We start from the raw sequence: 8,352 nt of genomic DNA, 5'->3' as shown, positions 1-8,352 counted from the left end.
GGCCCCAATCCACCCCCCTGATGCCGGCTCCCAAACCCCCAGAACCTTAATCCACACCCCTAAATCTCCCTGAACCCCAATCTCCTGAGCCCCCCCAGTTTCCAAACCCTTATCTCCCCATCGCTAACCCACAAATCCAGCCTGTCCCCTAAGCCTCAGTCCACACCCCTGTGAGCCTCGATCTCATCTCCTGCACAGCCACCCCCCCAAGTCACCCTGAACCGCCAGCTTCTGAACTCCCCAATCCCCAGCCCCGGCCCCTCCATGACCCTGGGTGCCCCAGACCTCGGGCAGCTGCCCCCCACCGGGCTCTCTGACCCCCTCCTTGCCCCCTGCAGCCCAGTCTGTCCGCATGGTGGTGTCCTACGCCGAGTACCAGCCCCACCTCGTTGACCAGGCTGCCCTCATGCTCAGCGTCTCGGGGAAGGTGGCTCAGACCGGGCAGGTACTAGCCAAGCAGCACAGCTTCCGCCTGCGCACGCCGGACCTGACGCTCACGGTAAGGGGTCCGGACGCCTGGGTTCTCTCACCATGGGGGGAAACCTGACGCTCCTGGTAAGGGGGCCCGGACACCTGGGTTCTCTGACTGCCTGGGGGCCCAGACACCGGTGTTCCCTGACTTTGGGGGGCGGCCCGGTCGCCTAGGTTCTCTGACTGTGGGGGGCGGCCCGGACACCTGGGTTCTCTCACTATGGGGGGACCTGATGCTCACAGTAAGGGGGCCCGGACGCCTGGGTTCTCTGACTGTGGGGGATGGCCCAGATCCCTGGGTTCTCTGACTGCGGGGGGAAGCCGGGGTTCTCTGACTATTGGGGGGGAAGCCGGGGTTCTCTGACTATTGCGGGGACCTGATGTTCATGGTAAGGGGGCCCAGACACCTGGGTTCTCTGATTGCAGGGGATGGCCTGAACGCCTGGGTTCTCTCACTAAGGGGGGACCTGATGCTCACAGTAAGGGGGCCTGGACACCTGGGTTCTCTGACTGTGGGGGGCGGCCCAGATGCCTGGGTTCTCGCACTATCGGGGAGGGGGAAACCTGAGGTTCACGGTAAAGGGGGGTCCCGACGCCTGGATTCTCTCTCAGATACCTGGGATTGCTCGGAGGCGGGGGGCTGTGTGGGGGAGGTCGAAGCTGGCCCAGAAACCTGGGTTCTCACCTCTCTCTCTCTCAGGTGCTGGGCCCAGCTGTGGTGGGGAAGGAGACGCAAGTGCAAGTCGTCTTCAAGAACCCGCTGCCCCAGACACTGAAGAGTGCTGTCTTCCACATGGAGGGGTCGGGGGTGTCCAGCCCCAAGGCCACGAACATAGGGTGAGTGATCCCCCCACTCCCCTCTGCTCCCACTCCTCTCTCAGAGCCAGGGATGGAACCCAGGAGTCCTGGCTCCCAGTCCCCCCCCCCCCAACCACTAGACCCCACTATCCTCCCTGAGCCGGGGAGAGAACCCAGGAGTCCTGGCTTCCATCATCCCCCTGTTCTAACCTCTAGACCTCACTCTCCTCCCAGAGCCCGGGATGGAACCCAGGATTCCTAGCACCCAGCCCCCTTCCCCCTGCTATAACCACTAGACCCCCCTTCCACTCCCAGGACTGGTATGGAACCCAGGCATCCTGACCCATTCTCCTCTCCCCACAGGACCATCGGCGGGCACCAGACGATCTCCTTCCGCCAGACCTTCGTGCCGCTCCGGGCCGGGCGGCGCCAGCTGGTGGCCAGCCTGGACAGCCCGCAGCTCTCCCAAGTCCACGGGGTGGTGACCGTGGATGTGGCCCCGGCCGCGGGGGGCCAGCCGGCCCCTGCTCGCAGCTCCCCAGCCCGGGAGGCCCCCGCTCGCAGCTCCCCAGCACGGGGCTCCCCAGCCAGGGGCTCCCCAGCGCGGGGCTCCCCCTCACGCCAGCCAGACCCCCGGAACTCCCCCGCCCGGAACCGAGAGCCAGGCCGTGCCGGCTGAGCCCCACAGGAGGCAAAGGGGTGCTCTGTGCCGCGTGTGGGAGCGGGGCCTGGGTGTCTGCCCACCCCCCGCCACCTCCAGCAGTGTTGAAATGCAGCTCCATCCATCCACACTCCCCCTTCATCCCTCCCTCCCCCTCCCTCCACTCATCCCCCTCCCCCTCCATCCTCCCACACCTGCCCCCCTCTCTGTCTCCATCCATCCACCCCCCCAGCCCGTCTCTGAAGCCCCCTCAGCTGCCGTCCTCCCTGCCGCTGACCCATCGCCCCTGCTTTCCACCCCCCAACCCTCAGACAGAGGGAACAGCTCTTCCGGGACTCCGGGGTTCCCCCTTAGCTGCTCCCCCCCAGCAGGCCCCCTGCTGCTCCCTGCCCCCCATCCTGGGGGCTCGGGCACGACAGCGGAGGTGGATCCAGTCCAGGGGTTGATTTGGGGATGGGGGGGGGATCCCCAGCTGGGGAGCTGGCCCTGGGCTGCTCCCGAGCGGGGGGGAGTCCGGGGGGGGCGTCGGGCTCTGATCGTTATTTACAATAAAGGGTTTGCCCCAAAATCCTGCTTCCAACTTTTTTATTCCCCCCCGTTGGGCAGAATCCAGCAGGGGCTCAGAAGTGGGGGGCAGGGACCCGCTGGGGGGGGCGAGGGGGCCCTGGGGGGGAGGGGGGATCCCCAGCGGGGGGGCGGGGCGGGGTCTCGCCAGCACAACGGGGTGGAGCCGAGATGGGGACCGGCCGGGGGCTGTAGCTGGTGGGGGCGGGGTCTCCTAGGGCAGAGGGGCGGGGTTTCAGTGGGAGGGCGCGGAGCGAGAAGGGGCGGGGCAAGGCTGCGGCGCCGCGGCGGGAGCCAGGTTAATTCGGCCGCCTGTAGCCCCGTCTCGCGCAGCCCGGCCCGGAAGTGACGTAGGGAAACCGGCCCGAAGGCGGCGGAGGGCGCCGCGAAGAGCCGCCAACGGCCCGGGCCGAGGCTAGGCATGGCCGGAAGTGACGTTCGACAAAACGGGTGAGCGGCGGGGGGGCTAGTGGGGGGCAGGAGGGGCGGGGCCAGCGCTGGACGCGGGGCTAGAGCAGGGGAGGGACCGTTGGGGTTGGCAGTTGGGCGGCGCTAGAGGAGGGGCGGGGCCAGCGGCTAGATGTGGGGGCGGGGCTAGAGCAGGGGCAGGGCGGAGGGGCGGGGCTAGCGGCTAGATGTGGGGGCGGGGCTAGATGTGGGGGAGGGGCGGAGCAGAGGGGGCAGAGGGGCGGGACTAGAGCAGGGGAGGGGCCATTGGGGTTGGCAGTTGGGCGAGGCTAGAGGAGGGGCAGGGCGGAGGGGCGGAGGGGCGGGGCCAGCGGCTACAGGTCGGCCGGGGCTAGAGCCGGGGCAGGGTGGAGGGGCGGGGCCATTGGGATTGGCAGTTGGGCGGGGCTAAAGGAGGGGCAGCACAGGGCAGTTGGGCTCGAGATGGGGCAGGGGGCGGGGCTAGAAGGGGGGCGGGAGCAGGGGTGGGGCAGGACAGGGTGGGGCTGGGGGGCCTGGAGGTGGGGTGGGGGAGACACTCTGGGCGCCCCCACTCACTAAGCCCCCCACTTGTCTCCCCCCAGGCAGGCGGCGGGGGGCATCATGCCTGCCCCCCCCGGCCAGGACCCCTGCGCCCCCCTGCGCCTGGCCGCGGCGGCCGCCTGGCAGGTGATGCGGGCGCGGCAGGTGCGCGACTTCCCGCGGGTGCTGGGGCTGCTGGAGGCCGTGGGGCAGGCGGCCCCCGACGTCGTCTTCTTCCGCCACTACGCCCGGCTGCGCCTGGGCCTGCAGGCTGCGGTAAGGGGGGGGCAGCCCCCATGCCACCCAGCCTCCCCCCCCTAGCTCCGGCCCGCTAGCCCAGCATGCTCTGCTCCCCGCAGGTGATCATGGGGATGCTGCAGGAGGAGCAGCCGGACGGGAAGATCTACGACGCCGTGGACACCTACTTCCCCGAGGGCGAGCACCAGCGCCACCCGCTGGCCGTGAGTCCTGCCCTGCGGCGGGGGAGGGCTCCCCGGGCACCATGTGGCACTCGAGGGCGCTGCGCTGCAGGGAGCGGGGCGGGGGGATCAGCTAGGGGCGCTCTCCCCTCGCCATCAGACCTGGCCCCAGCATGGCGCTAGGGGGCGCTGTGCTGCAGGGAGCGAGGCGGGGCGGGGGCTCAATAGGGGGCGCTCTCCCCCCACAGTCAGTGCTGGCGCTAGGGGGCGCTGTGCTGCAGGGAGACGGGCGGAGGCTGGTTCCTGCGCCGCGCTGCGCCCTAGAGGTGGCTGCATTTCAGCAGCTGGTTGGACCCAGGCGCTCACGTCCTGCTGCCCCCCGCCCAGACCGCCCGGGACCTGCGCCTGGTGGGCGAAGCCCAGGAGACCTTCCGGGAGCTGGTGCTGGGGCTGCTGAGTGACCGGCAGCGGCGGGAGACCTACGTGGAGGTAAGCAGGGCTGGGGCGTGGCCTGCAGGGGGGCTGGTTGGGACGGAGGTGCAGGGGCTCTGGAGGATACAGGGGGTGGGGAATTGGGGTGTGTTGGGGGCACAGGTGAGGCTGGTGGGCTGTGCTGGGGAGCGCAGAGGGTTGGAGTGGTGTGCTGTCCTGGAGTGCAGGAGGTTGGAGGGCACAGGGAGCTGGGGGGCTGTGCCAGGGGGGCGGGACGGTGGGGGGGGTGGGCCCGGGGGCGGGGAGGTGGGGGGGCGCGGGGGGCTGGGGGGCTGTGCCAGGGGCCCGTGCCGGGGCCTGGGGACTGACATCTGCGCTCTCGCGGCAGGAGCAGCTGGAGGTCGAATACGGGGAGCCCTTCCTGGGGGGGCTGGAGGGGCTGCTCTACGAGTATCTGGGGCGCCTGGAGAGCACCCTGCCCCCACCCCAACTCCAGCAGGTATGGGGAGGGAATGGGGGGGAGGGGGAAGGAAGTGGGGGGTGAGTTCTGGATCCCGCGCTCTAATCCCCCCCCCTTCCCCCAGCTGCAGGAGGCTGCCTGGAGCGAGTGCCCCCTGGCCGGCCCCCCCCAGCGCCCCTCGGAGCTCAGCGTCCTGGCCCAGTACCTCATGGACATGGGCCACCACCAGCACACGGGTAGGCGGGGGATTGGGGGGCAGGGCAGGTGGGTGGAAGAGTGGCACGCTGATGGGTGGGAGCCTCTGGGGGTGGAGCAGGTGGCTGGCTGGGAGCACGTTGGCGGACAGGGCACGTGGGTGGGTGGGAGCGTGCATTTAGGGGGCGGGGCAGGGCACGTGGGTGGGTGGGAGCGTTTGGGGGGGCGGGGCATGTGCGTGGGTGGGAGCATCTGGGGGCGGGACATGTGGGTGAGTGGGAGTGCCTGGGGGAGGGGCATGTGGCTAGGTGGGAGAGCCTGGGGGTGGGGCTCATGTGGAGGGGCGGAACTCATCCCAGGCTCCACCCACCTCCCCTCTCTGCCCCAGGCTCACCTGCCTTGCCGCTGGTAACCAGCACGCCCTCCCTGCCCCCAGTGCCCGGGACGCCGGGGTCCTGCCAGAGGCGGAGCCAGGAGGGGGCGGCGCCCGCACAGGAAGAGTGAGTGTGTCTCCCCCCCCAGTCCCTGTCCCCGCCCCTCTTCCCCCCCCCCCGCTCATCCCCTCCCCTCTCTCCCCCCAGGATGCCCCCTGACCTTGGTCTGCACTGCCAGCCGCCCGGAGAACAGGACCTGGGTAAGTACCGGCCGTTCGGAGAGGGGGGATCCCAGGCGTCCGGGTGGGGTCCCCTAACACACAGACTGGGACAGAGGGACTCCCGGGTCCAAGGGGGTGGATGTTGTCATTCCCTGGCGTTTTCCCCCTGCCCCCACAGGAGCAGGGGCCAGTCGTGAACCCAGGAGTCCGGGTATGCGTCCCCTCCCCCACCCCCATGCCAGAAGGAACCAGGAGCCTGGGTATGTCTCTGTCCCAGTGGTGAACCCTGGGGGAGGGGAACACATCTCCCCATCCCCACGCACCCCTGCGAGGCCGAGGATGGGATGAACCCAGGCGTCCGGGGCCACATGTGTAACCCCCCACTCCCTCCAGACACGAGCAGGGACATCGTGTGGGAGTCGGAAGAGGAGGAGAGCTGCAGCCCCCGCAGGAAGGTGAGTGACTTGGGGGGGGCAGGAGGCACTGCCAGGGCTCAGGCTGTGGGGCAGAGCAGCTCGGGGGGCTGGAGGCTCAAGGGGGGGTTGGAGCTCAGGGGCAGTCAGGGGTCACTCGGGAGGCCAGGCTATCAGGCTGGGCTTCAGGGGTCTCTTGGGGGGGTTCAGGAGTCACTTGGGGGGCCAGGCTCTCAGGCTGGGGTTCAGGGGTCACTCAGGGGGCCTGCTCAGACCCCATAACTCACCCCCCCATCACCCCCAGGCCAGCTACCAGCGCACGCAGTACAACACCCTGATCCCCACCTTCTGCGACCACCTGGACCCCCCCGGCGGGTGAGTGACCCTCCGTGTGCCCCAGGGGCAAGGGGCGCTCCCGTACCCCCCCTCACCCGCTCTCCCCCTCTCTCTGCAGGTGCCCTGGCTGCTGCGCTCCCGGGACCCTGCCCCCGCCCCACGGCACAGACGCACCAGCCTCCAGAGGGTGCCCCACAAAGCCCTTTATTGGTGACACCAAATAAACACAGTACATGATTCAGCCCGGTCCCCCCCGGGTCTCCATTGGGGGGTGCTCCATAGCCCTCTCTGGCAGAGTAGAGGGAGATGACTCTTGGGGGGATGGGCCCCCTGGAGAAGGCGGGGAGGGACTTGGGGGTCCCTTCTGCCACCCTCAACATCAGGGGCTGCTCCAGGGAATGGAATGATTGGGGAAAATTCGGGGATCCCTTGGCTCTGTCCCCTCCGTCCTGAGGGGCAGAGCTGAGCGCTGCTGCTGCCCCGCTTTCGGGAGGGGAATATTGGGGTGCCCAAGGCAGGGGGGTCCTCATGGCTGGGCCTCAGCCCCTCAAAGAGGGGGGATCAATGGGCAAAACTCTCCTCAGCGTGGGGCCTGACCCTCAAAGCTGGAGTTCATTATGGGGCCGCTGGATGTGGTGGGGTGCACTGGGGATCCGTGCCCCTGGATGTGGTGGGGTGCGCTGGGGGATCCCCGCCGCTGGATGAGCTGGGGTGCGCTCGGGGATCCCCGCCGCTGGATGAGCTGGGGGCTTCTACTCGCCTGCCCCGAAGAGGGGGGGCCCCTGCGGGGTGACGCGGATGAAAGTGGTTCGGCGGCTCAGCTCCTTCAGCTTCGCGGCGCCCACGTAGGTGCAGGTGGAACGGAGCCCGCCCAGCACGTCCCGCAGCGTGTTCTCCACGGCGCCCCGGAACGGCACCTCCGCCGCCCGGCCCTCCGACGCCCTGTGGGGACAGCGTGAGAGCCCCACGGCGCCCCCTGGGGGAGAGCCTGGCCTGCCCCGAATGGCACCTCCACTGCCCGGCCCTGCGGGGAGAGCGTGAGAGCCCCACGGTGCCCCCTGGGGGAGAGCCCTGCCCACCCCGAACGGCACCTCCACTGCCCGGCCCTCTGACGCCCTGCGGGGAGAGCGTGAGAGCCCCACGGCGCCCCCTTGGGGAGAGCCTGGCCCGCCCCGAATGGCACCTCCACCGCCCGGCCCTCCGACGCCGTGGGGACAGCATGAGAGCCCCATGGCGCCCCCTGGGGGAGAGCCCGGCCCACCCAACAGAGCCCCGGAACAGCACCTCCACCGCCCGGCCCTCCACCGCCCTGCGGGGACAGTGTGAGAGCCCCACGGCGCCCCCTGGGGGAGAGCTCGGCCCACTCCACGGCACCCCGAACGGCACCCCCACCGCCCGGCCCTCTGACACCCTGCAGGGACTGAGTGGGAGCCCCCCGGGAGAGAGCCCAGCCCCACCCTGAACGGCACCTCCACCACCTGCCCCATCAGCACACCCCCCTGGGGAGATCCCAACCCTCCCCACACAGGCCCTGCCCCGCACCCACAGCACCCCCTGCAGGGCGAGGCCAGTCCGTACCTGTACTCCGCCACTCCCCCAGCATATTTCTTCATGGCCACCTCGGAGCTCATCCCATAGAAGAGTTTGTATTTCTTGCCCCCCCTCTCAATCAGCTCCCCCCCTGACTCCGTGTGTCCCGCCAGCATCCCCCCTAACATGACGAAGTCTGCACCGGCACCTGCAACCACAAAAGGGGGACTAGTGAGGCAATGGGACCCCACCTCGCTCAACCCAAGGTGGGAGGTGGGTTGCACTTACCAAATGCCTTAGCCACGTCCCCCGGGCAACTGCAGCCCCCGTCCTAGGGGAGAGAGACAGAGCGAGCAATCATGAGGGGAAACTGAGGCACTCCCCTGCCCAGACCAGCCATGGAACCCAGGAGTCCTGGCTCCCAGTCCCCTGTTCTAACCACTGGACCCCCCTCCCCGAGCCGGATAGAACCCAGGAGTCCTGGCTCCCAGCTCTAACCACTGCACCCC

The 8,352-nt window shown here is 69.5% G+C and overlaps 3 protein-coding genes across 3 annotated transcripts in view; 2 read left to right on the top strand and 1 right to left on the bottom strand.

Annotated features, from left to right (window-relative positions):
* Window positions 1–338: 338 nt before the first annotated feature.
* Window positions 339–2,054, top strand: TGM1 (transglutaminase 1; the record flags this gene model as incomplete). The annotated part of the gene is made up of 3 exons (XM_026658444.2): window positions 339–499; window positions 1,172–1,308; window positions 1,633–2,054. Coding segments are annotated over 3 exons (614 nt in total), but the record flags the coding sequence as incomplete, so codon positions are not given.
* A 720-nt stretch (window positions 2,055–2,774) lies between these two features.
* TINF2 (TERF1 interacting nuclear factor 2) lies at window positions 2,775–6,554 on the top strand. The gene is made up of 10 exons (XM_026658430.2): window positions 2,775–2,944; window positions 3,526–3,739; window positions 3,823–3,924; window positions 4,270–4,371; window positions 4,703–4,813; window positions 4,899–5,010; window positions 5,358–5,469; window positions 5,551–5,603; window positions 5,958–6,019; window positions 6,432–6,554. The coding sequence occupies exons 1-10, from the start codon at window positions 2,916–2,918 to the stop codon at window positions 6,525–6,527; spliced, it is 993 nt and encodes a 330-aa protein (XP_026514215.1). The 5' UTR covers window positions 2,775–2,915; the 3' UTR covers window positions 6,528–6,554.
* GMPR2 (guanosine monophosphate reductase 2) overlaps window positions 6,533–8,352 on the bottom strand; it is a 6,859-nt gene continuing 5,039 nt past the window's right edge. Inside the window, exons 8-10 of the mRNA XM_026658433.2 lie at window positions 8,132–8,174; window positions 7,892–8,051; window positions 6,533–7,255 (exon numbers count right to left, since the gene is read on the bottom strand). Of these exons, the coding sequence (XP_026514218.1) occupies window positions 7,066–7,255; window positions 7,892–8,051; window positions 8,132–8,174 (393 nt within the window). The 3' untranslated portion in view covers window positions 6,533–7,065. The remainder of the gene's footprint in view (window positions 7,256–7,891; window positions 8,052–8,131; window positions 8,175–8,352) is intronic.

This window comes from Terrapene carolina, unplaced genomic scaffold (assembly GCF_002925995.2).
Source record: "Terrapene carolina triunguis isolate 2854851 unplaced genomic scaffold, T_m_triunguis-2.0 Scaffold444, whole genome shotgun sequence".
Classification (NCBI taxonomy): Eukaryota; Metazoa; Chordata; order Testudines; family Emydidae; genus Terrapene; species Terrapene triunguis.
This window is presented reverse-complemented; position numbering and strand designations above follow the sequence as displayed.